The 26,404-nt window shown below is 46.7% G+C and overlaps 3 protein-coding genes and 1 pseudogene across 6 annotated transcripts; all 4 read right to left on the bottom strand.

Annotated features, from left to right (window-relative positions):
- Positions 1–1,159: 1,159 nt before the first annotated feature.
- On the bottom strand, positions 1,160–2,916 carry LOC115554748 (synaptobrevin). 2 transcript variants are annotated; one of them, XM_030371586.1, is made up of 3 exons: positions 2,715–2,916; positions 1,852–1,986; positions 1,160–1,471 (listed from the first exon to the last, which is right to left on the bottom strand). In XM_030371586.1, the coding sequence occupies exons 1-3, from the start codon at positions 2,727–2,729 to the stop codon at positions 1,277–1,279; spliced, it is 345 nt and encodes a 114-aa protein (XP_030227446.1). In that variant the 5' UTR covers positions 2,730–2,916; the 3' UTR covers positions 1,160–1,276. The 2 variants fall into 2 exon arrangements, with proteins under 2 accessions (XP_030227446.1, XP_030227445.1); XM_030371585.1 differs by having other exon boundaries at positions 1,160–1,489; positions 2,715–2,896.
- A 782-nt stretch (positions 2,917–3,698) lies between these two features.
- On the bottom strand, positions 3,699–6,274 carry LOC115554749 (vesicle-associated membrane protein 8-like). Its single transcript, XM_030371587.1, has 3 exons — positions 6,073–6,274; positions 5,078–5,242; positions 3,699–4,597 (listed from the first exon to the last, which is right to left on the bottom strand). The coding sequence occupies exons 1-3, from the start codon at positions 6,085–6,087 to the stop codon at positions 4,439–4,441; spliced, it is 339 nt and encodes a 112-aa protein (XP_030227447.1). The 5' UTR covers positions 6,088–6,274; the 3' UTR covers positions 3,699–4,438.
- Positions 6,275–7,950: 1,676 nt separating this feature from the next.
- Positions 7,951–10,760, bottom strand: LOC115554555 (vesicle-associated membrane protein 8 pseudogene; annotated as a pseudogene).
- Positions 10,761–11,411: 651 nt separating this feature from the next.
- ncaph (non-SMC condensin I complex, subunit H) lies at positions 11,412–24,182 on the bottom strand. 3 transcript variants are annotated; one of them, XM_030371560.1, is made up of 18 exons: positions 24,051–24,182; positions 23,082–23,295; positions 22,312–22,402; positions 22,034–22,126; positions 21,408–21,525; positions 21,127–21,260; positions 20,400–20,589; positions 19,367–19,449; positions 18,698–18,888; positions 17,854–17,999; positions 17,032–17,138; positions 15,324–15,443; positions 14,637–14,744; positions 13,654–13,797; positions 13,262–13,372; positions 13,069–13,145; positions 12,061–12,136; positions 11,412–11,765 (listed from the first exon to the last, which is right to left on the bottom strand). In XM_030371560.1, the coding sequence occupies exons 2-18, from the start codon at positions 23,288–23,290 to the stop codon at positions 11,706–11,708; spliced, it is 2,058 nt and encodes a 685-aa protein (XP_030227420.1). In that variant the 5' UTR covers positions 23,291–23,295; positions 24,051–24,182; the 3' UTR covers positions 11,412–11,705. The 3 variants fall into 3 exon arrangements, with proteins under 3 accessions (XP_030227420.1, XP_030227422.1, XP_030227421.1); XM_030371562.1 differs by having other exon boundaries at positions 21,127–21,257; XM_030371561.1 differs by having other exon boundaries at positions 23,082–23,291; positions 24,051–24,168.
- Between the last annotated feature and the right edge of the window lie 2,222 nt (positions 24,183–26,404).

Here is a 26,404-nt window from a genome sequence, read left to right as displayed (position 1 = left end):
TACGACTTCAAATGTACTGTTACACATTTGTGACTTTAGAGTACACATGCAAAATAAATATACACGACTTCAAATGTGCTGTTAATTTAGTGTACGCATTCAAATTCTGCAGTTACAGGTGCTAAAGACTTTTGCTACAATAATACCTTCATATAAGTCCCCCCTCCAAAAACCAAATGTCGTTTGGTTAAGAAAGATATTTATGGAAAAAATGTTTTTAATAATAAAGGGGCAAGCAGCACGGGAATGACCAGACGGATGCCCCAGTTATAGGAGGTTGAAACTCTCGTGGCCCAAACTCCTGTGGCAACCCGGCCCCAAACCCTCAGGCCAGGCGGCCCGAGGGAGAGGTGGTGGAGGGCGTGTACGCCGATATCCACCAGTCGGCGCCAGAGAGCATCCATTGCGTAACTCCAATCAACGAAAAGGAGAACACCTGTGACAGAGGGTGAGGAAGATCAGGTACCCTTTAAAAGGCTGTTTGTTTTCCAAGATAGGGGAACCGGGACACCGAGCGGAGCAGAGTACCTCCAGGACCCGATACGGCGAAGCAGACTCCTGGATATAACGGACTTCCCCAGCGGCCACGAGAGGACCCTCACCCGCCGGGACGGCATCACTCGACGGGAGTGACCTCACTTGCCAGGGTCGAGACCGGCCCGGCCGGAGAGACAATTCCCTGGACGCCACTGTGGCTCACAGTCACTTGTTTTTCCTGCGTTGGGTACCGACCCCGCAGGTTATATACCGTTATTAATGAATAAACGCCCCACCGGGCTTTGAACGGGTCTTGGAGTGTCGTGTTTGCTACGTAAGAGAGACATTCCTGGGGCCGGGTCGCCACACTCCGCACGACCCCGAGAGTTGCATTTATGTAAATGCCACACACACACACGCGCACGCGCATCACATTGCCCACTACCGCCTCGTGGCGGTACCGCCGCCCCTCCCAGGATCCTTTGTGGCGCTTGGCGACCACAGCCCTGATCGCCACAATAATATTAAAAACAAGACATACATGAAGTCATCGGACTGACTTATATGAAACCAAATTGGATTATGAAATCATGTTTTTCATTTGCGTAAGTGATGATGACCGTTGCTGCTTGTTGTGTGATTTGATTGGTCGATTCGCACAATAACACATGCAGTTGTATTTGTTATTTGTTGTTGCGTTAACATTTTTTATTAGCACCTGCTATAAACGATCTAGCTCCCCCATACCTCCCACAAGCATAACTCTCTGGTGCCGCTACAGACGTGAGGGTGTGCATGTTCATGGTTCGGGGGCGATGGGCATTGGGGGGGGCGTGGAGGAGGAGGAGCCCATGGGGATGACCCCTGTGGCCAGCAGGACGATGATGAGGATGATGACGAGGACGCCCACCACGATGACCAAGACCAGCTTACGCTTCTTCTGGTTGCAGCAGCTGTTCTCCTCGTCATAGGAGCGCTTCAGCCTTATGCTCGTCTTCCCGAATTGCTTGGACTAGGAGAGAGAGAGGAGGGGGGTCAGCTGAGGGGTCCTCCAGGGATGGGGGGGGGGGGGGGGGTACCGCTGGGACCGCCCAGTAGCCTGGGGAGAGCTGGAGGCCCGGGCACACCAGGGGGGTGGTGAGCATCGGGCCCCAGGTTCTGAACTGGTTCTGCACCCTTCTGACGCTAGGCAGGCAGAAAAGGTGGTAACATCCCCTCCAGTCCCTTGGAACCCTTTTGGAGCTCTTCCAAGTTTCCCTGCCGGATGAAGAGGTTCTTTATGTCTTCTGTCAAGCCGACCACCAGACACTACAAGCCCTGCACTCTGCAACGATGCCTCAAAACTTTATGAACCAACAATGTAGTAACGCTCACCGACTCCTTCAATGCCTCAGCCCTCTCGTCGACGTCGGCCAGTTTTCCAGCTCTCTCTTGGACCGTTTCCACATTCTTCCTCACGATCAGAGCAACCTCTTCCATTCGCACCGTCAAGGCCTGCACCCTGTTGGCCTGTTTCGGGACAAACAGGTGAGTACACGCACAGGTAAGAGACGCACAGGTGAACAGACACACAGGTAAGAGACACATAGGTGAACAGACACACAGGTAAGAGACACACAGGTGAACAGACACACAGGTAAGAGACACACAGGTGAACAGACACACAGGTAAGAGACACACAGGTGAACAGACAAACAGGTAAGAGACACACAGGTGAACAGACACACAGGTAAGAGACACACAGGTGAACAGACACACAGGTAAGAGACACACAGGTGAACAGACACACAGGTAAGAGACACACAGGTGAACAGACAAACAGGTAAGAGACACGCAGGTGAACAGACAAACAGGTAAGAGACACGCAGGTAAGAGAGACACACAGATTAAATTGGTGTTTACATTAATAGTGTATAGAGAGAGAGCCTTCATACTGCTGAAAATAAGTAACCATCAATTCCAATACAGGCTGAACATTTTAAAATTCCGATGGAGCACTTAGGGTAAAGATAGAAGTAGTTAAGGTCTTAAAAAGAAGCAGAAAGAATTTGATGAAGAACAAGCCAGGGAAAAAGTGAATTAGGGAGTTTGTCTTTCAAACTCCTTTCAATCCCCTAAATACAAGGTGAGGACACACTTAGTAGTTAATGTCAACTTGTTCTGACAGTTTAAACGGGTTATGATAACTTGTCCTGACAGTTTAAATGGGTTATATCCTCAACACTATAGTCACCTACCGGATCAGGATCCATTATTCACACACTGGAGTCCTGCACCAATCGATTGGTGATCCCGGTTTGAAACGGATTGCGTGTCCTCTCTTCGGTGACTTCCTGGTAAATATTCTCTTCCTCAAACTGAAACCTCAGTTCGTTCCTCCTCAGCAGAAGGCTCGTGTGTGTGTCCTGGGATTCACCGTCCCAGGCCTTAACCGACCGGTTATGGCGTCACATTGATGCAAAAGGCATTGCCATAAACCAGAGTGACAAAAAGAAAAATAATAACTCACTTTCGGATTCAGTTATTCACCGGGCCATAACCGGTTCCAGCAAGATGGGTGCAGCATCGAAGCCAAGGAATGTAACTGAAGTAGGCTGCTCTGAGCGACCAGAGACAAACGTATGATAAAGAGTAAATAAAAGACCTACTATCTAATGGATAGTGTTGGTGGGATATTGATTGGTATATCCAGCCTCTACAGTATATCGTTAACAGGTCTGTAGATGCGGCCCGCTCGGGAGAAACGGAGGGTTAGAGAATCAGTATCATGGACTAGAATGTCCTTTAGACGGGGAGAGGGATTCAGAAGGAGGAACGCCAGGGGTCAGGTGTGAGGGAACACAACTTCCCTCTTTTATCAGAGAACCATGGGACACACATCTGGGGCCTGAGCTTCTGGGGTTGTTCTGCACCCTTCTGGCACTTAATGTACGCACCTATTGTAAGGTGTAGGTCCTGTGTGTCCACCTTGAAGCAGTCTCCCCGTCTCCATTCCAGACCTCAACCAACCGCTATGGATTCAAATAGATGCAACTTTGAGCCGTTGGCACAAGAAGTGAATCACTTCCTTCCCACCACAAGTGGGGCACATCTGTACTCTGGAGGCAATGAGAATCTAAACGTTGTAATTGAGAAAAAATGTTCATTTATTTTCATGTTCATGTTTTGTGAGCACACAGTTTATAGATGGGTTACAGACAAAAGCAGAGAAAGATACAGAAAAGGGAACAAAGTGTTTTAATACTTATAACATCATTAACACACGTCCATGAAAAGAAGTGGGAAGGAAGTCAAACAAACTGCTGGGATTGGTCAGCCTTCGAAGAGGACTAACGGTACATTGGCACCTATCAGATAAGCACACTGAAAAAAAGGGGAGAACTGAAAAAGGAATCACATGCAAATATGTGAATATGCAGCATTTTCCAATAAGAATCACACAACTGAAATAAAGGATGGACTCAACCCCCAACCTGTGTAGCCTATGCTATTTTAATTATACAATGTTTACACATACTTTTTAATCGGACGGTAAAATAATGTAGCGAATGGCAGTTCGCATAATAAGTGGATTCGGGAAAAGGGGTATGCATTCTTCATATATTCATATAACAACGAGGATTATACGTCCACGAATGTAGTCAACCACCACGGTTGTAATTAATTAACTGTGTTAAAAGCCTATTAAGTAGACCTACCTTTGCGTTATCCTTCAACATGTACACTGACCACAAAGAAACCTGGTCGGTTCTAGGAACATTCTTACTGTACCGACAGCGATATATTGTTGTTTCTCTTTCTTCTGGCAAATGGATTTATTGTAAGTCGCTTCGGATGAAAGCGTCTGAATGCCCTGAATGTATGTTAGAATGATCATGACGGTGTACGAGCAATATTGTACATGTAAATGAACACAAACAGGTCTGTGTATGTGAGTGTGTCTACGTGAGGGTGAGGTTGTTTATGGTTTGGGGATGACCCCTTTGGCAAACAGGACGATGACGAGGATGATGACGAGGATGATGACGAGGACGACCACCACGACGACCACGACCAGCTTCACGCTCTTCCACCAGTAGGTGAGCTTCACCTTTTTGGCCGTCTGCTTGAAGACCTTGGTCTGGGAGAGAGGGAGGGGGGAGGTCAGCTGAGGGGTCCTCCAGGGATGGGGGGGTACCCCTGGGACCGCCCAGCAGCCTGGGGAGAGCTGGAGGCCCGGGCACACCGGGGGGGGGGGGTTCTGCGCTGGTTCTGCACCCTCTGGCGCTAGGCGGGCCTTGTGCGGGTTCTTCTGGATGATTCTGTCCAGTGTATTTTTTCACCAACTACTAATCTCACAAACGTCTAATAAGGATGGAACTGCTGTCCATTCTTCGGGCATACTAAGAATTTGGCTCTATTAAATCACATATATTCTTTGAATACATTATAACCAAATATCTATATTGTTGCATTGACTCAAAATGCATTTTTTTGAGTCACACAATTACAAAAATTACTATTAAAAGCATCGAATTACAATGTAATTCAAGAATACATATTTTGGTAGAAAAATACCAATGCGTTCAACTTTATTAACAGAAGATGCGGTAACAGTCACCTCCTCCTCCAGCTCCATGGAAATATACTCGAGGCCTTCCAGTTTTTCCTCCCGTTTAACCAGGCGCTTCATGTTTTGTTCCAAGGTATCAATCACCTCGTCGGTCTGCCTCTTTAGGTCCTTCACCCTGTCCTGGGGGGCAGGCTCCAGCCCAGGGGCCACTTCCTGGACACACAGGTGAGAGACAGACAGGTAAGAGATAAGATAAGATAAGATTAGATACAACTTTATTGAGATGCAGGGGAGAGATACACAGGTGAGAGAGACAGGTGAGAGACAAACAGGTGAGAGAGGCAGGTGAGAGACACACAGGTAAGAGAGACACACAGGTGAGAGACACAGGTGAGAGACGCAGGTGAGAGAAACAGGTGAGTCACACAGGTGTGAGACACAGGTGAGAGACACACAGGTAAGAGAGACACACAGGTGAGAAAGACAGGTGAGAGACAGGTAAGAGAGACAGGTGAGAGACACACAGGTAAGAGAGACAGATGAACAGACAGACACAGATAAGAGAGACAGGTAAAAGGACACAGAGGTTAGACATCTAGAGAGAGAGCCTGCATACTGGTGGTGAGTGGGGCTCAAACCAATAACCATCTCTCAATGGAGCGACCCCTTGTAGAGCCGTGCGTCCTCATGGCTGCTAGTGTTCTCAGGAGTCTACACTCCCATGACCAGTGTGATTATGAGTGACGGGCCAAGCATTTTAAAAGTATATTATAGAAATTAGTATTTTTACTAGAAAATAAGTAGCCGTCAATTCCAATCAAGTCCTTCAGGTAAAAACTAGTAGTTAAGCTCTAAAAAAAGAAGCAGAAGTATTAAGAACATATGATGTGAATGCTTCCATCATTCACACCAAATACAGGAGAAAGTGAATTAGGGCGCTCATCTTTCAAACTCCTCGCTATCCCATGAATACAAAGTGAGGAGCTTTATTATACAAGTCATTACCATACTTGGTAGTTAATGTAAACGCCAGAGTCACCTACCGGATCAATATCCATTATTCACACGGTGGAGTCCTGCACAAATCTATCGGTGGTCCAGGTTTGAAACGGAGTGTGTGTTCTTTCTTCTGTGTGTGTTCCCTCTTCGGTGACTTCCTGGTAAATATTCTCTTTCTCAAACTGAAATCCACCTCCTCAGTTTGTTCCTCCTCAGCAGACGGGTCGTGTGTGTCCTTGGATTCACCGTCCCAGGCCTTAACCGACCGGTTATGGTGTCAAATTGATGCAAAAGGAAGTGTCCGTAACCCTGAGTGACTAAGAAATTCAAAAAATGTAATCACTTTTGGCATCAATTTCACCCAATCAAGCAAGATGAGGGCAGCATCGAAGCCAAGGACTGTAACTGAAGTAGTCTGCTCTGAGCGACCAGAGACAAACATATAAAGAGTAAATAAAATACCTACTATCTAATGGATAGTGTTGGTGGGATATTGATTGGTATATTCAGCCTCTACAGCATGTCGTTAACAGGTCTGTAGATGCACCCCGCTTAGGAGGAACCGAGGGTTGGAGAATCAGTAATATGGACTAGAATGTCCTTTAGACGGGGAGAGGGATTCAGAAGGAGGAACGCCAGGGGTCAGGTGTGAGGGAACACAACTTCCCTCTTATATCAGAGAACCATGGGACACACATCTGGGGCCTGAGCTTCTGGGGTTGTTCTGCACCCTTCTGGCACTTGATGTACGCACCTATTGTAAGGTGTAGGTCCTGTGTGTCCACCTTGAAGCCGTCTCCCCGTCTCAATTCCAGACCTCAACCAACCGCTAAGGATTCAAATTGATGCAACTTTGAGCCGTTGGCACAAGAAGTGAATCACTTCCTTCCCACCACAAGTGGGTCACATCTGTACTCTGGAGGTAATGAGAATCTAAACGTTGTAATTGAGAAAAAAAAATTCATTTATTTTCATGTTCATGTTTTGTGAGCACACAGTTTATAGATGGGTTACAGACAAAAGCAGAGAAAGATACAGAAAAGGGAACAAAGTGTTTTAATACTTATAACGTCATTAACACACGTCCATGAAAACAAGCGGGAAGGAAGTCAAACAAACTGCTGGGATTGGTCAGCCTTCGAAGAGGACTAACGGTAAATTGGCACCAATCAGATAAGCACACTGAAAAAGAGGGGAGAACTGAAAAAGGAATCAGATGCAAATATGTGAATATGCAGCATTTTCCAATAAGAATCACACAACTGAAATAAAGGATGGACTCAACCCCTAACCTGTGTAGCTTATGTTAATTCATTTATACAATTTTTTCACACACTTTTTAATCTGAGCGTAAAATAGTGTAGCGAATGGCTATTCCCATAAGAAGTGGATTATGGTAAAGGGGTATGCATTCTTTATATATTCAGATAAAAGCCATAATAATGCGTCCAAAAATGTAGTTTACCACCACGGTTGTAATTAGAGGACTGTGTTAATAGCCTATTAAGTAGACCTACCTTTGCGCTATCCTTCACCATGTACACTGACCACAAAGCAACCTGATTGTGATTGATTAAACAGATTAATTCCCAGACTATCACTCTACCTCAGGGTGGTAACAAGGCTGCTGACCTACTCTTTACCAGGAAGTGGTAATCGTTGCCATGGGCAGCTGGCTGAGCCCTTGATGTGGTTCCTCGGTTGTCCTGTGAAAATTGTCCAGCCTAACATTAATGGAATTGTATTCCTATTCCTTCATCTTACAGACACAAACCCTCTGGGGCCATAGAGTATCTTCAACTGCTACCGTTCAAATCTCGGATTTATACGGATGTATGTCCGCAAAAGAGTTAAACCTCACTTGTTCATAGTTCACCTAGACTCTGCATAGCCACCCCCCTTACCCCCCCCCCCACCCCTTTTATGCACTTATTGCATGTTGTACGTCCTCACAGGTAAAAAATAGTACGTAGCATTGTGTAGCATCTTATCCTAGCTATCTTTGTTGTATACGGAGAATGGGTTAACCTAGCGATTGTTAGTGCTTGGCACTTGGTTCTATGAACATCTTTACTGTACCGACAGCGATATATTGTTGTTTCTCTTTCCTCTGGCAAACTTATTGTATGTCGCTTTGATTGAAAGCGTCTGCTGAATGCCCTGAATGTTTGTTTGAATGATCGTGTACGGTGTGCCTGCAATATTGTACATGTCAATTAACACAAACAGGTCTGTGTATGCGAGTGTGTCTACGTGAGGGTGTGTCGTGTGTCTATGTGAGGGTGTGTTTGTTTATGGTTTGGGGGTGGTGGGGATTGAGAGGGGCGTGGAGGGGGACCCCACAGGGATGACCCCTGTGGCCAGCAGGACGATGATGAGGATGATGACGAGGACGACCACCACGATGACCACGACCAGCTTGACGTTCTTCAGGCAGTAGGAGCGCTCCACCTTCTGGGCCGTCCGCCTGAAGCCCTTGGCCTGGGAGAGAGAGAGAGGAGGGAGGTCAGCTGAGAGGTCCAGTGTATTTACTCACCAACTACTAATCTCAAAAACGTCAAATGAGGATGGAACTGCTGTCCATGCTTTGGATATACTAAGAATTGGGCTCTATTGCATCATATATATTTTTTGAACATATTATAACAATAAAAATGCTCAAGATCTTTACCAGACCCTATTTTTTTTTATTTCTTATCCATTACAGACAATTCTTATTTTAGCAATAGCACACTCTCTGACAACTGACAAGAAAAACTGGTTTATGAATTGTAATTCAAGAATACAAATTTCGGTATAAAAATAATAGTGCGTTAAACTTTATGAACAGAAGATGCGGTAAGCAACCTCCTTCTCCAGCCCCTCGAAAACTTCCTCCAGGTGTTCCAGGTTGCCCTCTCGTTTTATCAGGCTGTTGATGTTTTCTCCCATGATTTTGATCACCCCGTCAGTCTGCCTCTTTGCGTCCTCTAACTTGTTCTGGGGGGCGGGCTCCAGCCCAGGGGCCACTTCCTGGACACACAGGAGAGAGAGACAGGTGAGAGACAAACAGGTAAGAGAGACAGGGGAGAGACACACAGGTAAGAGAGACAGGTGAGAGACACACAGGTGAACAGAGACACAGAGGTAAGAGAGACAGGTGAACAGAGACACACAGGTAAGAGAGACAGGTGAGAGACACACAGGTGAGAGAGACAGATGAGAGACACACAGGTAAGAGACAGGTGAGAGACACACAGGTGAACAGACACAGAGGTAAGAGAGAAAGGTGAGAGACAAACAGGTAAGAGAGACAGGTGAGAGACACACAGGTGAGAGACACACAGGTAAGAGAGACACACAGGTAAGAGACACACAGGTAAGAGAGACAGGTGAGAGACACACAGGTGAACAGAGACACACAGGTAAGAGAGACAGGTGAGAGACACACAGGTGAACAGAGACACAGAGGTAAGAGAGACAGGTGAACAGAGACACAGGTAAGAGAGACAGGTGAGAGAGACACACAGGTGAACAGAGACACAGAGGTAAGAGAGACAGGTGAACAGAGACACAGGTAAGAGAGACAGGTGAGAGAGACACACAGGTGAACAGAGACACAGAGGTAAGAGAGACAGGTGAACAGAGACATATGTAAAAGAGACAGTTGAACAGACAGTTTAGAAATCTAGAGAGAGCCTTCATGCTGGTGGTGAGTGGGGCTCAAACCAATAACCATCTCTCAATGGAGCGACTACTAGAGCCGTGCGTCTGCATGGCTGCTGGTGTTCTCAGGAGTCTACACTCCCGTGGCCGGTGTGATTATGAGTGACGGGCCAACAGCGTATAAAAGCATGTCTGGCCGCCTACGTCATTTCTTTTGGCATTCTTAGTCTTCAAGACAATAAGTGATGTCATTGTCACACACAAACCCGCTCACTACATTTTAAAATCGAAGAAATATTCTCTGCAATACCAACTAAAAAGTGGAATGGAGAGAGTATTTTAAAAGAATTATAAAATTAAAAAATTATAGAAATTACTATAATTACTAGAAAAAAAGTAGCCGTCAATTCCATTCGAGTCCTTCAGGTAAGAACTAGAAGTAGTTAAGGTCAAAAAATTAAGAACATATGTTGTGAATGCTTCCATCATTCACACCAAATACAGGAGAAGTGAGGAGCTTTATGAAACAAGTCATTACCATACTTAGTAGTTAATGTAAACTTAGTCTAAATGGGCTATTATAACTTATTCTGACAGTTTAAATGGGTTTATAACCAGTTAGTAAAATTTGGTAATTTCCTTCTGCTTGCTGGGCACCGAATAAGCGTTAGCAAATAAAATAATCAATAAAGTAACACATTGTAATACATATAATTTGACTGGAAGCATTACATTCCAGGTAACTAAGAGACAACTGTTGGATGTAGAAAACGGGCCATCGAAGCAGAGCGGCGAGATCACCTCAACACCTCCACGCCAGAGTCACCTACCGGATCAATATCCATTATTCACACGCTGGAGTCCTGCACCAATCGATTGGTGATCCTGGTATGAAACAGATTGTTTTTTCTCTCTTCGGTGACTTCCTGGTAAATATTCTTTCTCAAACTGAAATCCAAACTCCTCAAGTTTGTTCCTCCTCCTCTGGATTCACCGTCCCAGGCCTTAACATACCGGTTATGGCATCACATTGAGGAATAAGGCACTGTCCGTAAACCTGAGTGACTAAGAAGTTCAAAAAACTAAATCACTTTTGGCATCAATTTCACCCCATAACCGGTTCAAGCAAGATGGGTGCAGCATCGAGGCCAAGGAATGTAATTGAAGTATGCTGCTCTGAGCGACCAAAAGACAAAAATAGAATAAAGGGTAAATAAAAGACCAACATTATGGATAGTGTTGATGGGATTTTAATTGGTACATTCAGCCCTTACAGTATATCGTTTTTATTTGATATAAATGATGCATTAAGGCCCAAAAGAAATGTTATATGTAGGGAAAGATTTACAGATATATTTCACTCTATTTATGAATGCTCAGGCTATTGAGTTAAGCTTTATTTATGTTTCCCTCTTGTGCTCACTAGTGCACAGACCTCCACCAAACAGTCAGCTTGGTAGAAGTGGCCTCGCTCTGAGGAAGCCCATTGGCTGCTTTGAGCAGAGTCGGATGCCACTCCACATGACTCGCGTACGGATCCTCACGAGGACAGGACATGGGCGGGGCTGGGGGAGGTCACCCAATCGTCATGAGCCCTTGACTACCCTTTCAGGATCATGTTTTTGTGATGCACCTTGTTGTGATTTAACACGTGACCTCTCGGCATGAGAGGCAAACCCCTTCTTACTCAGACGGGCCTAAAACCACCTTCTGGGCCGGGTTAATGAGACTCCAAACAGGGTTTTAGAAAAAACTGGTTTATTTCAGTTCATAATGTACATGTTTAGAGAGCATGAAGCTGCCAGTCGAGTTATAGTCTATACATTTTAAAGGGCAGCAAAAGATACAGAAAAAAAACAATTTAATGAGGATTTCATGTTTTCTAATTAAAAGTTAAATGGCCATGACTCCGTTGTCCATCCTTCTAGAAGGAGGAGGAAAGTAAAACCTTGACCGGGGAAAAAGGGCTCAGATACAAACACAGGAAAGACAAAGAGACAAAGAAGAATGGAATATCTTTACAACTCCTCCCTCACTGGCCTTGCTTGATGATGATGTCAGACATGTCATCCACCTTCACCAGCTCTAGATTCTACGAAAACAAAGAAGGACAAATGATATTTAAACAATAAACCAACATGGCCACCTCCTATTCTAGCTCCCCACTAACTTCAGGACAGCTGAAATCTGTTCAGACTGCATCTCGGTGAATGAAAAAATAAATAAAAATGATCTTCCTTCTTTCAAAATGCCGTAGCACTAAATAATGTTGCGAACAATTGAGCCCTGCATGTTATCTCAAGACGTCTGGAAGAGAAGCATTCACCTTATGGTATGGTATACATGTATGGTATACAATGGCATGAGAAAAATAATATGGCACTCACCTTTTCGTTGGCCAAGTGTAACAAAGCAACAAAAGCAAGCGGAACCGACAGATTCTGGGCCATGGCGTTTGGCAGGCTGAGAGAGAGAACAAGAAAGAGAGAGAGAACAAGAAAGAGAGAGAGAGAGATCAATGTTTCATCAGGTTTCTACCTACAGAGCAGAAGGGGGATGTCTTGGGAGTCTGAGCTTGATCTATGGGCGAATCAGGGATTTAGATGATCCTAGGCCCCACCCAAATAATTTAACTGGGTTTAGATGATCCTAGGCCCGACCCAAAGAATTGAACTGGGTTTAGATGATCCTAGGCCCGACCCAAAGAATTGAACTGGGTTTAGATGATCCTAGGCCCGACCCAAAGAATTTGACTGGGTTTAGATGATCCTAGACCCGACCCAAAGGCTTTGACTGGGTTTAGATGATCCTAGGCCCGACGCAAAGGCTTTGACTGGGTTTAGATGATTCTAGGCCTGACCCAAAGGCTTTGACTGGGTTTAGATGATCCTACGCCCGACCCAAAGGTTTTGACTGGGTTTAGATGATTCTAGGCCCGACCCAAAGGCTTTAACTGGGTTTAGATGATTCTAGGCCCCACCTAGAGACTATAACTGGGTGTCATGTTGACCTTAGGCCCTACCTAGAGACCATGACTGGGTTTGAGTGAGCTACTCCAGCTCTATGGAGCTTCGGTTCATCTGGTCTGGAGGTTGAGCGTTGGAGCGCTATCTTAGCAGGAAGATTTGGTCCCAACATTGAGAACATGATATATTTTAACTTTCGACAAAGACTCAAGGAACTCGGCTGCCCTTTAAGGGGACCGCGTGCTGTGCTTCTTGTCAGTTCTTCAGTGTTCAAATGATGACGTTTCCTCTGCTGCATTTCTGAAGCAGCAAAATTTCGGTATTTTGACTTTATGAGTTACATCGTCCATTTCTGATGGGGGTGGAGGAGGGGGGGGGGGTGTAGGATGGAGGTGGGGGAGGTGGTGGAGGTATGGGTGGTGGGCATACCTTTCTAACAAGCTCTTTGTGGTCTGACTGAAGGCCTTCTCGCCGGCCACCTCTGCTGTCTCTGCAGGCTGGGAGTCCTGGGGAGATGAAAACAGGAGCGTCAGGATGAGCCGTGGGTGGAGGATTCCTCTCCCTGCTTTCATTTCCTATCTCCTAAGGACAGACGTCCCCTCTGAGGGCATTTGAAGCATACCTCCTTGGCCTTCTCCGGGCTGCCGGTCAGCAGACTCCACATGCTGTTCTTCAACTTCTTCATGTCCATCTTCTTGGCCGTCTTGGCGTAGTTGATCTCAATCTTGCTCACCTGGAGGAGCGAGGTTAAAGAGGTTCAGTGTGAAGACCACCACGGACGAGTTCAAAGGCCGTGAACCAAGCCCCTCCCTAGACCGCCTTCAGGCTGGGCAGGGTGACTCCCAGTGAGAGAATGAACAAGCCCTGTATGGTGTCAAGGAGTGCTTGAGCAAGAAACCTAACCTAATCAACCCCCAACCCTGGCGGCTGTTTATTGGAGGGTATGAATGTATGAGGCACCGTTTCCACGGCGATCGGAGAGAGGAGCCCTGTGATTGGCTGGCTGGTTCTCACCTTGTGCGGCTCCGGCACCAGGTCGTTCTCTCCGTAGGTAGCGAGGCCGTCGGGGTCCGGCGTGGACTGGGGGTCCCCGTCCAGCGAGGGCTGGCTGTCGTCCGCCGCCCCCAAACCCTCACCGTCGTCGTCGCTGTCGCCGCCCTGGTGGAGGGAGTGGGGGGGGGACATGAACATGAACTCACGTTGAGGCTGATGTTTGAACAGCAGGATCCCTTGTCCACTTTAAACCTGAAGCGGTCGTACCCCTTATGCACTACGACCTGAAACAAATTCATCACATGGGCAATAAAATATTTCTGATCATCTGCTAAACATCTCCCAGTGCTGTGATTGGGAGGGGGGGGGGGGGGGGGGGGGCAGACCTTGCACTTTTGATCCTAGGTGACAACAGGGAACATTGATTCATGAGTTTGATTCATAATTTTGTTGAATGTGTTCACCACTTCTGGCTGCTGATGTTTAAAAAAAGGCTCTCATAGTCACTTTACTATTTAATATGTTCATTGTCACTTTACTGTTGTTAAATTTGTTCATATTGTGTTACTTTTGTATATATACGTCCTATTCTGTTCATATAGTTACATCTGAATGAAATATTTTTTTTGACTATAGTATGTGTGCTACCAAAATTATTTTTGTGCTACTGAATTGTTTTGCTTGCTAGCAACAGTGCTACCATTTTAAAAAGTAAGCGTACTGCCCTGTACGTACATGCATATAAAATATATTATACAGGGAATGGGTTAACCTAGCGATCGTTAGTGCCTGGTTCTATAGATCCTTACAGTACCGACAGCGAAATATTGTCGTTTTAAATGTGCACACAACAAATGTACTTATTGTAAGTCGCTTTGGATAAAAGCGTCTGCTGAACGCCCCGAATGTCAAACCTCCCTGTGTGTGTGACCATGTGTCGGAGCTCTCCAGCCCTTCATAACCACCAACATGAGGGGGGGTGGGGGGGGTGGGGGGAGTCTGACCTGGAGGCCGGGGCAGAAGTTGGCGGTGTCGTTGGCGTTGTTGTAGTCGTAGTCCCCGATGCCCTCGCCCAGGTCCCCGGAGAGACGCTTCTGTCCCTCCGACCGCAGCTGGAGGCAAACACACGAGGAGGGTTAGACCCAGGATGAGGAGTCCTGTCCCCACAGCGAGGGCTGGCCCCGTCCTCCAAGGGTCCAGTTGAAAGAGGTTTAATGGGTTATGGAATAAAGTCATAGCATAACTAATTAACCTGGTCATTATTGCCCCCTTATCTTATTATCATAAGTTTCCAAAGGGAACACACATTCAAGCCTGACTGATGCGTACTGTTGCCATCCACAATTAAAGGACTGAAATATGGTTAGTACTCTAAATTAGGATGGCATATAATACCAAACTGAGGTTGGAATTGTTATTAACTTAATTGACATTGTTAAAGTGTCATTGTGTCCAAAAATATATATTATTTATCTGAAAAGCTAGACAATCAGGAGACAAGCCAACACCAAAAGCTAACTGGAACAACAGCGCCCCTACGGGTCATAGTGGGTACTGCGGTGGCGTGGGACCCATAGGGGCGCTGTTGTGCCCCTACGGGCCACACAGAGTACTGCGGCGGTGTGGGACCCATAGGGGCGCTGTTGTGCCCCTACAGGCCACACAGAGTACTGCGGCGGTGCGGGCCGTACCGTGCAGGCGGGCTTCAGGTTGAGCTGGGACAGGGTCTCCGGGGAAAACTGGAAGTCCGAGGGCAGCGTGGTCTTCTTGTTGCTGGAGCGGAGGGCCGACTTGCTGATGGTGGTGGCGGCCTGAGGGACAGAGGTCAGCAGGGGTCAGAGGTCAGCAGGGGTAGGCAGGGGTCAGAGGTCAGCCTTGCGTCACACGCTCTGGCTACTGGAGATTTACCAGACTCAATTTTATTTATTTATAAAAAGAACACGGCTTAAGGGTCTAAAACAGGGATGCCAGGGTGAAATTGGTCAGGGGGCCAGATTTTTTTCAAGTGAGACCTCAGGGGGCCTGATTACACTATCGGACTGAAAAGGCCTGAAAAGGCCAAACACTGACTCAAGTCATGGATAGGTAGGCTATTTTAAATTATGCTTGAAGGCCTACCGCTCAAAAATAAATTGCATTGGCCCCAAAATAGCCTCACAATGAGGCTTACAATTACATAGCCTAAAGCAGGAGACAGCTCCCCGCTAAAAACGTAACATTTTCCTATCCATGCAAGTAGCCTACAGTTATGAATGAGAAATGCAACAAAATAGACTAGGCGCCGACAAAACACTGTAAAAGTGTAAGTGTAAACTGTTAATTACTTTTATTTTATTTATTAAAGGCTTGCATGGGTGAACTAGGCGATTGCCTAGGGCGGCAAATGCGTTGGGGGCGGCAAAAGTGTTGGGGGCGCCCCCTGGTGGCGGCCTTAATAAATGAATTAATTTTAATGAAACAAGCATGTTTTCTAAACACGTTTCGAAATGGAATGGAGAATGGGGGATGAACAGTTATTGAATCGTAACAGACCAGCAGCAACAAACCAACTGACGGATTCCCAAAAAAATAAAAAAATACATATATTCTCCCCTTATCACCCGCAGGCCGGATGTGACATACAGTCGGGCCGTAACCCTGGCATCCCTGGTCTAAAACATCATCTACAAAATAAGATATTTTGGTCTGTGCCCGCTTGGTGAAGAGGGCGTTCTGAATCTCAGAAGCCAATCACAGCCACTTCTACATTCAGCTGATTGGCTGAAAGACAGCGGAGTAGTGCTGACTGGCTCCAACGCTGCGGGACTTACCCAGGACACCAGGGCGACAGAAGCCCCCCCGACGGGCCGACGATGGGTCGGGCCTTCAGGTCAGGAATGGAATCAACCATCAAAAGGGTTTCTCCCCTCTGTGCAGGAAACTAGTGATCGACCGATATATCGGCCGATATTTGCCTTTTTTTACGAGTAACGGCATTGGACGATTAAAAAAAAAAAAAAAAAAAAGATTTATGGACAGTTCAATAAATTGTCCTTTTCTAAGTAATACTTGTTATCATCATAGTGTCATTTTTATGCTGTAAATTGAGTGAGCAAAAGCCGTATCGGCTCCAAATATCTGCTCACGAAAATCTGTATCGGCCCTAAAGAAAAGTCCACATCGGTCGACCCAAACAGGAGACCGCGGTGACCCGGATGTACCGTCGCCACAGCAACCCGTAGTACAACTAAACAGGGGGGGGGGGGGATGGGGAGACCGGCAGGTTTCACAGCGAGCCTGGCTTACTACTGCATCAGGGTAGAATAACACCCGTTTGAGACCCATGAGGTAGGGGACAGTCTGCCCCCTGCTGGGCCGCCAGGGGAGGGGGTGAACCGCAGGACTGCGGCCGGTACTTACTCTGGTGCTGCGGAAGTGTGGCTCGAGGTTGACGTCCTCGTTGTAGTCCAACTCAAAGGTTTTCTTGCACTTCCTCTTGCTCTTCTCCCTTTCAGGCAGGTGGTCGACTAGGGGAGCAATAATGAGACCTTAATTAACAGCAACCGCAAAACACCACTTTTAAATCAACCAGAACCTCAAGACACCACCTTTAATTAACCACCACCATCACCAACATCACCTTTTATCAAAACGCCTTAAATCAACCACATCAGAACCTTTTATAGCCCTCAGGAGAAATCCACCTTTTAAATAACTGAAAATCATTATTAAACTGAATAATTAAAGCATTTCATCATGCAAAAGGCGTTGGTTTCTTTTGATTTGGGTGCCAATTGCAACACAAAGAATACTGGATAAACCCGATGGTTAAAACTGAGAAGAAGTCTAAATAAAAAAGAGATCTAAATACACCAGCGGCCGCGGTACACATCAGACCCGTTCTCCGTGTGTGGTAGGGCTGGGCGATTAATCTGACGTGATTTCGAGTTTAGCGTCAAACGATCACCAAACTAATAGAACAGCTGCATACATTATCTGTACATTATTTTAGATTTGAACATTTTCTTTTTCATCGTTTTGTTTATTTCTTGAGGGCATAATTTCAAAGTTCTCAGCTACAAAGGTTTTTTTGGGAGAGATTGAATAAAGAAATCATAGTTTCAAAAATGAAAATAATAATCGTGATTTCAATATTGACCAAAATAATCGTGATTATGATTTTTTCCCGTAATGGAGCAGCCCTAATGCGCTGTTCTCCATACCCCCCCCCCCCAGACTCACGCTTGTGTTTGGGCTTGAACTGCCAGTAGCCGGGCCCCGCCCAGGTGGCCATGGTGCGGGGGCTGAAGTACGAGTACTCCCGGGGCTGAGAGGACAGCTGCAGGCACATGGTGGCCACGTCCCCCTCCCCGATCGGGACGATGTCCCTACACACACACACACACACACACACACACACACACACACACACACACACACACACACACACACACACACACACACACACACACACACACACACACACACACACACACACACAAATTAATAAACGTATTCATCGCTGGTGACTGTGCCAATTAATTTACCCCCCCCCACTCTCTGATAAGAAAGATAGAGAGAACAATTTAAAGTTCTAAAGGGAGTTCTCCCCTGCAGGTGGAGGGCCGGAGAGGAGACCACGAGGGGCCCGGCTGATTAAACCACGCTGGACGCCGCGCGCCACAGGCAGCTGGAGACACAGCACTGCCGCTCGCCTCTCAAACAGACTCCGCCGGCTCGTTTTAAACTTTCCCCAGGCTTAAACTTTTAACCGCGGCCTATACTCCATTCCACAGTTGAACCTCAGGTCAACCAACGAGGACATTACTAATAATCTGGTCGTTCAGCTCATTTATCTGATCAGATTCTCCGAACTAAATTGTAGAAGCGTGTCGTTGAGGATCAGAACAGGCTGTGGTTAGAGCTTGACCCCAGGACGCGTCGGCTGGGAGTGCATCTACATAACACGCTTTCAGTTTCAGTTATGATCACATCATCTCAAAGTTACGAGGTTTCCTCCACAAAGCGCGTTCTCAAAGTGTTACTAATCCACGACTAACAGACGGAGACGGCGCGGTCCGCTCACCGGCCCTTGCCGGAGCCCGACAAGGCGCAGCCCTCCCTGAACTCCGAGGGCCCGCCGTCGCCCTCCTCGAAGTCCCCGTCGAAGTCCTGCCCCGGGTCGGCGCAGTCGTCCTCGTCCTCGGGCTCCGGCTCGGCGTTGAGGTCGAACACGTGCTCGCCCTGCTTGATCTGCTCCAGCATCTGGTTCATGGTCTGGGGAGGAGAGGATCACAGAGAGGAGCGTGAGGCCCACACGCTGCCGCGCAGAGACCGCTGAACCGGGGTCAGTAAGGAGCGTCTCGCTGTGGTGAGGACATCGCTTCTACTGGGCTCCTCCAGGCAGGGACGGGGGGTGGTGTCGGAAACCCGGTTCATTGTAGACGGTGTTACATGCAGTACCTCTCACTGAGGGTGTGTGGTGATGGCCTGCTTAACCTGTGCACATTGAGGTCTCAACAGCTGTGTGATGCACGCACACACACACGCGCGCGCACACACACACACACACACACACACACACACACACACACACACACACACACACACACACACACACACACACACGGAGTCGAACAACCTCGCCTCTTCACCATCCGGCCGGCGACACAAGAGAGAGACGGACCAAACCACTACTGGGCTCCAGAAGGGGTGGACCGAGGAAACGTTCCCGGCCGTTGTTATTTGGACTGACCTGGTCGGGCTTCCAGTTAGTGAAGGAGAAGTCCTTGAGCGAGGGGCAGATGGAGGCCTTCTCCGAGACCTGCCGCAGACCCCCTGTGGAGAACAGAGAATCGGCAGACTGAGGTCAGAGGTGGCCGTTTCATGGATTGATTTTGCGGTCTATCTTTAATTCTAATTTGTATTACATTGGCCTTTGTACCGACGCGTGCTGCCTGTTCCCCTCCGGGAAGGAAACACCGTCTAATGTGATCAGAGGAGCGAGGACGAGACGTTCCCTCTGCATGTCTCCATGGCAGAAGAAACAGAGCAGTACAGGAAAGAGACACAGACAGAGAGAGACAGACAGAGGGAGACAGAGAGACACAGACAGACAGACACAGACAGACAGAGAGAGACAGAGAGACACAGACAGACAGAGAGACACAGACAGACAGAGAGACACAGACAGACAGAGAGACAGACAGGCAGACAGAGAGAGACAGAGAGACAGAGAGACACAGACAGACAGAGAGACACAGACAGACAGAGAGACACAGACAGACAGAGAGACAGACAGACAGAGAGAGAGAGACAGGCAGACAGAGAGAGACAGACAGACAGACAGACAGACAGACAGACAGACAGACAGACAGACAGACAGACAGAGAGAGACAGAGACACGGACAGAGAGACAGAAAGACAGACAGACAGAGACACGGACAGACAGACACACAGACAGACAGACAGAGAGACAGAGAGACACAGACAGACAGAGAGAGACAGAGAGACAGACAGACACACGGACAGACAGAGAGACAGACAGAGAAAGAGACAGACAGACAGACAGAGAGAGAGAGACACAGACAGACAGACAGACACGGACAGACAGACAGAGAGACAGACAGACAGAGAAAGAGACAGACAGACAGACAGAGAAAGAGACAGACAGACAGACAGAGAAAGACACAGACAGACAGACAGACAGACAGACAGACAGACAGACAGACAGACAGACACAGAGAGACGCGGACAGACACAGAGAGACAGGGGGGGGGGGGGGGTACCGGTGAAGGGGGTGGCGGGGACGGGCTGTGGGGGCTGGGGGGCCGGGGGGGCGCCGGAGCGGAGCAGGACGAGGCTGGAGGGGAAGAGGAGCTCGCAGCGGCTGTCCTCGCTGAAGAGCACCGACAGGAACACCCCCGCCGTGCTGCTCTCGTCGAAGGACGACGCCATGTGCTGGAACATGGGGTCCACCTGCGGGGGGGGGGGGGGGACACAGGAGGCCGTCAGCGGGTATCTCCACCGCGGGGGTCCGTGTGTTCAAAGTAGCGCCTCAGCTCGGCTGCTTTCATTGGTTAGAAGAAGTTTCTGTCGCACTTTGGGGGGGGGGGGGGCACAAAGCCTTTCAAGCCCTTTGTCAAGGCTAACTGTTACCATGTGTGGGCTGAAACAATACTAAGGCCTAAAAAAATAAAAAGTTTGGTTCCTGTTGGTTGTCAGTCGAGGTCATGGGTAGGTAGGGAATTTATTTTATTTTTTTATTTTATTTTTTACAGCGGCAGCGAATGATAGGTAGGTTGTTTTCATTTAAAAGCGAGAAAATTCGCTCATCCTTGTGTAGAATAAAGAGGTTATAGTTTGCATAAAAACAATAAAAAAAGAATTGTTTTTTTTTTAAAGCTGATAAAATAATTTGTGTCGCACATAAATTGACAGGGTCGGTCGGAAACCGGAACCAAACAAAAAAATGTTTTAGGCCTAATAGATACTTCGATAGACCTAGAGACTGACTTCACACTTCCTCTCCGCCTCGGAGCTGTTGATGTTGCTCAGGTTCTGCTCCACCGTCTTCTTGGGGGGCCTCTTCTTCTTCGCCTTCGGGGCCGCGACTTCGCCCTCCGCACCCCCCTCCTCACCCGCTGCTGCTGAGGACACACACACACACACACACACACACACAGTTAACCCCTACCTCGTCCATCGTTGCGTTGGCGTAGGGACACCAAGGCTTAATGTTATCAGTGAATCAACAGCGTGGGACTGGCGACAGCGGTCAGTGTAGCGGCTCTGACCTTCTCCAGGTTTGGTCTCCGAGCCGAGCCCGCCCAGGACCCTGTAGGCGTCGGCGTGGACCGCGTCCACCCGCACCGCGTAGATCTTCGTACTGGCGTCCAGCGTTCCCGCGGCCACCTACACACACACACACACACACACCTTAAAGGAACGGACACCAGCAGACAGGGTACTGTGTGTGGATGTCGGTCTGAACAATTCGGGGAAAAATATGAATCACGAATGTTTAGCTTAGAATTAATATCACGATTCTCTTTTTCTTTTTTTTTTCTCACGAAATGTAATTTGTATTGCACACATGAAGCATGAAGAAAAAAATGAGTACCAAATATAGCTTTTTGGCACCTCTAGCACGTTGCATTTCATATGGCCCTTAATAATTGATGAAAGTGCAGTATCAAAAACAGAATGATTTATTTTGTACATATAGCAGCACATTGTCTTTAAATGCTGGCCTTTTAAGACTACGGAACCAACTCTACACACCTTTAGATGAAGGCTCCAAAGTTTTTTAACTTAAATCCACACAGGGGTGAAACGCGATCGCAATTTTATAACGATTTATCCTGCAGGCCTACGTGGATGCAGAGGAAACAGCGAGTGAATGAACCGGGTCAAGTCCCACCTTAAAGTTGGTGATCTCTGAGTCCTTCTGCTTGAGGATATCGGCCATGTAGTCGATCAGGTGAAGGCCGAAGGCGTTCTTTGTGGTGATTTTCTGAGGAAGGCATCCGACATGTTGAATGTTTGGTAAACAAAGCTCCCATCCACTGTTCATATTGTATGTCTTTGTTCTTAGCGCCACAGTGTCTGCTAACTTACTCATATTAGTCGAGGACAAATATTCTTATGGTAAAATGTTGGAGTTAAACTCAATGGCCAACGAGTGCGGACAACACTTACATTCTCAGTGGACAGCTTGATGCAGGTCGAGTAGTGCTCCGAAATCTGTGCGTTCGACAACTTGGGAATAGAAGCGGGTGTTCCCGTGGCACTGTATAAAAACACACACACACGGTTTACCAACATCTAGTCTATGCACCGAACCGACGACATCACGTGACTCATTCACTACACAGGCAAAGAATATCACTAACAAGTGCGGTGTTATGCTGAGTTTGTCAATGGTCCGAGTTGGAAAGTTGTTGTCATTTAAAGTTCTTGTAGAAAGTAAGTGGACTATAGCTCTTGGTATTACCCTCTTGCACTAAAACAATAAAGCAGGATTTGATTTCTATAAAATGTGAATATACATAACTTAATTTAGGAACAAGGGAGCGACACACACACACACACACACACACACACACACACACACACACACACACACACACACACACACACACACACACACACACACACACACACACACACACACACACACACACACACACGTGTGGGAGCCTCAATGTGTTTATCAGAGCTGTGACGTCAGGCCATCAAGGAAGAGGAGCCTGCGTGGCAAAAAGTCTAATTCAAGCACTCTCTAATAACACAGTAACACGCTACTTAAACACATCCTCTACAGCGTAACCCTTCAGTTACAATGCTAGCTGCCGTACCGATACATACTCGCCATCGACCGATATCGGGAAGGAACAAATAGTATGGGAACAGCCACCATTCGGCAGAACAAGGTGGACCTACAGGTGGGGGGAGGCCCCGGTCCTTACCTGTGGGACGCAGACTCGTTGAACGAGGAGTCGCCGGCGGACTGGAGGTCGATGACCCTTGACCTCCTTCGCTGTCGCCGCTCCTTCTCGTCGTCGTTGATGTGGAAGGCCGCCAGCAGTGGGGTGCTGCAGGACGCCGGGGACACACCCCTGCTGACGTGCTTCAGGGAGGGGGTCCACCGCGGGGCGGGCGAGGGGGAGACGCTCATCCTAGCTGGGGCGGAGACGCAGACCCAAGGACCAGTCACAGCAGTTCTATCGCGGGGTCAGAGCTCACGCTGGGCGGTGCTTGTTGTTGGGGCGCATCCTCCCAATAGTCAGAACCTCAGCCTGGGCACCCCCTTGAGATCCTGCCGCCAAACGACTGGGGCTTTAAGACCCTGATTTAGGTGGATCCCAGATGATTGGCACTTTCTTGTTACTGTTGTTTCACTTGCAAGCTCTTGGTATTACCCTCATGCACTTAAACAATAAAGCAGGATTTGATGTCTCTAAAGTGTGCATATATATATATATATATAACTTCATTTAGGAACAAGAGAGCGGCACACACACACACACACACACACACACACACACACACACACACACACACACACACACACACACACACACACACACACGTATGAGAGCATCAATGTGTTTATCAGAGCTGTGACGTCAGGCCATCAAGGAAGAAGAGCCTGCGCGGCCAAAAGTCTAATTCAAGCACTCACCAATAACACAGTAACACGCTACTTATAACGCAACAAGACTGACAGCGTTAATGCATTGCATATGCAAGTTTTAATTGAATAACCCAAAGACGATGTCGATTCAAACGCTTTAATACGATGAAAAGTCGCTCTCCGTCTCCGTCGTTTGACGATCTTTGTTTTTCTACATTACTTTATCTAGAAGGTTGAAAAACGTCCCGTCACTTTGAACACCCGGTCCAGAGCTCGTACACCACAATGTAGCTTTACGCACCTTGTTTTGGACGAGGATTTTAATCCAGAATAGCCTTGATGTTGATAACTCTGATGAACTGATGTGTTTGTGTCGGAGGCGGTAGCACGCTTGACGCTCCTTCCGGCTCGCTTTTCAAAAAATTGCGCCAACGGTTTACGCCTTCCCTGACGTCATTACGCCAAACCACGCCCACTCTGGTGTGTACCCGCCCTGGGCCTATTTTAGAGTCATTTTCATCAAGATAAAAAAAAGATGCATAATAATAAAATATAAATATATTAGATTTAATATCAGTAACGTTAACGTTATAGATAATAATTAAATGTACGCAGCATATGCCTATGATGCAAACATTAGATAAAATGAAATAACATAACCTCCGAGGTAAATTCCGAGATTATTTATATATTTATTGATGATCTTATTGAAAGGGATAGTACACCTCCATCCACACTTTAGTCCTCACTTAAATGGGAATGTGTTAGAGTATATGGAAGTAAGTCATGACATATTTGCATAAGAATTGCATTAAAATGCTATTTTTCCATTAGCACATTGTATTGAAAATGTAATTAGGAACAGAAGCAGCTGAGCGTATAAATGTACAAAATCGACAGTTGTTTTCCTACTCACTAGATGGCAGTAAAGAACCAGGGTCCAAGTCGATAGAGAGCCTATTAGATTAACCTGGCCATTCCTGGTAATGCAGTCAGTCAATGGATTTTCCATGGTAAAATCTGGTATATTACCCCCTGTCTAAAGTCTTTCACATAGATAGGCAACATAAGATATGACAACTTGATTTATCGAATCTTAATTGAACCAGCCATCCTTCCAGTAATTAAATGACTTGATCGGCATATTCATCAGGCTGTAAGATATTACATATTGGTTTTCCCTTCAATTTATAACTCATTTAATTACCACCTCAGGTCAACTGCAGTGTGTCTATGCTTAAGTCCACCCATCCCTCCTCTTAACGGTGGAATCATGTAAGACAAAGACGGAGACTGATCCCACGTCCATCGAGAATCCTCAGGAAACTAACATCGGGGTGGAATACTCGATCGTAAAGGATTCAAAGGCCAGTCTAAAAGAGGTAAGGACACAAGCAAGCCCACAGTGCTCAGCCGTGCTGCGCTCCACTCAACAGTTGAATCGTCTCCAAAATCGATGTTGACAGCTGGAACTAATATCATTATATGGACTTTAATTTTGACAAGATCAGACACATACAGCCTTTAAAAACAAAAGCTCAGAACCTTGCATCCAATATTTAGGTCGTCGATAGTGGATGCATGATAAAAAAAATCGGCTACTTAAATTGAGTAACGCCAAATTAAGAAATTTTAACTAACAATAATCCATCTCTCAGTTTTAAAAGCCAAGTCTTGCTTCTGCTATTGGCTCTCTCCTAATCCATGTTGACAAAAGCCAGCACATAGTCCACCTAACAAGTCTTGGCACCATGCCTCGCCATTTTATAAACATCTTGTTCTCCAACATAACCACTCTATATTACATCTTGTTCCCTAACTTAACCACTCTATATTGCTAGGTGTTCCCTAACATAACCACGCTATATTACCACGTGTTGTTCCCTAACCTAACCACTATGACAACATGTTCCCTAACATAACAATTCACTATATTTCTACTCTTATGACAAGAGGAGATGGGGTATGTTACAAGCAGAAATTAATATTTGTGAATGAATGAATATTTCATCTATATTTTCAGGTGATATTTTGGAAGCTTTTAAACATATTTGGAATGATCTATCTATGTTCTAAAAACCCCTCTGTATGTCTAAACCCTGATTATTCCTAGTTCTGGATGGTTGCTTGTGTATTGGTCCTGAGTGAGATGATCTGCTAACACAAAGCTGTCAGCTCCCTGGGAGCTGTGTGTGTGTGTGTGTGTGTGTGTGTGTGTGTGTGTGTGTGTGTGTGTGTGTGTGTGTGTGTGTGTGTGTGTGTGTGTGTGTGTGTGTGTGTGCGCGTGTGCGTGCGTGTGTGTGTGTGTGTGTGTCGCTGTATAATCTCCTTAATGCATCCGAGGTGAAGCACTTCGCTGTGATGCACGGCTTTGGCTGGAAAACCTAAATAAACTTTGACAGCTAATGTGCGTGTCAAGATTTGTGTTCAACAGAGAATAGTCATAGTCACGCACACATACACACACACAAAGACACACACACACACAAAAATACACAAACATGCAAATGTGCGCACGCACACATGGATTCATACACGTCTCCACACACACTGCACGCACACACATAGAAACACATACATACACATAGACATATCCACACATTCATATATTAATATGCATATTATGCACACACACAAACAAATTCACACATGCAC

Source organism: Gadus morhua, chromosome 11, assembly GCF_902167405.1.
Source record: "Gadus morhua chromosome 11, gadMor3.0, whole genome shotgun sequence".
In the NCBI taxonomy this organism is placed as follows: Eukaryota; Metazoa; Chordata; class Actinopteri; order Gadiformes; family Gadidae; genus Gadus; species Gadus morhua.
This window is presented reverse-complemented; position numbering and strand designations above follow the sequence as displayed.

Bases quoted from the DNA above. Each gene is read 5' to 3' on its own strand.
- LOC115554749 (XM_030371587.1), bottom strand. The intron at 4,598-5,077 runs GTGACTGTTACC...CCTCTCTCCCAG, and splicing joins CCATGGAGCTGGAGGAGGAG to ACCAAGGTCTTCAAGCAGAC.
- LOC115554748 (XM_030371585.1), bottom strand. The intron at 1,490-1,851 runs GTGAGCGTTACT...TCTCTCTCCTAG, and splicing joins CTGAGGCATTGAAGGAGTCG to TCCAAGCAATTCGGGAAGAC.
- ncaph (XM_030371560.1), bottom strand. From the start codon at position 23,290: ATGAGCGTCTCCCCCTCGCCCGCCCCGCGGTGGACCCCCTCCCTGAAG. The intron at 22,403-23,081 runs GTAAGGACCGGG...GTTTTTATACAG, and splicing joins AACGAGTCTGCGTCCCACAG to TGCCACGGGAACACCCGCTT. The intron at 21,526-22,033 runs GTGGGACTTGAC...GTGTGTGTGTAG, and splicing joins CAGAGATCACCAACTTTAAG to GTGGCCGCGGGAACGCTGGA.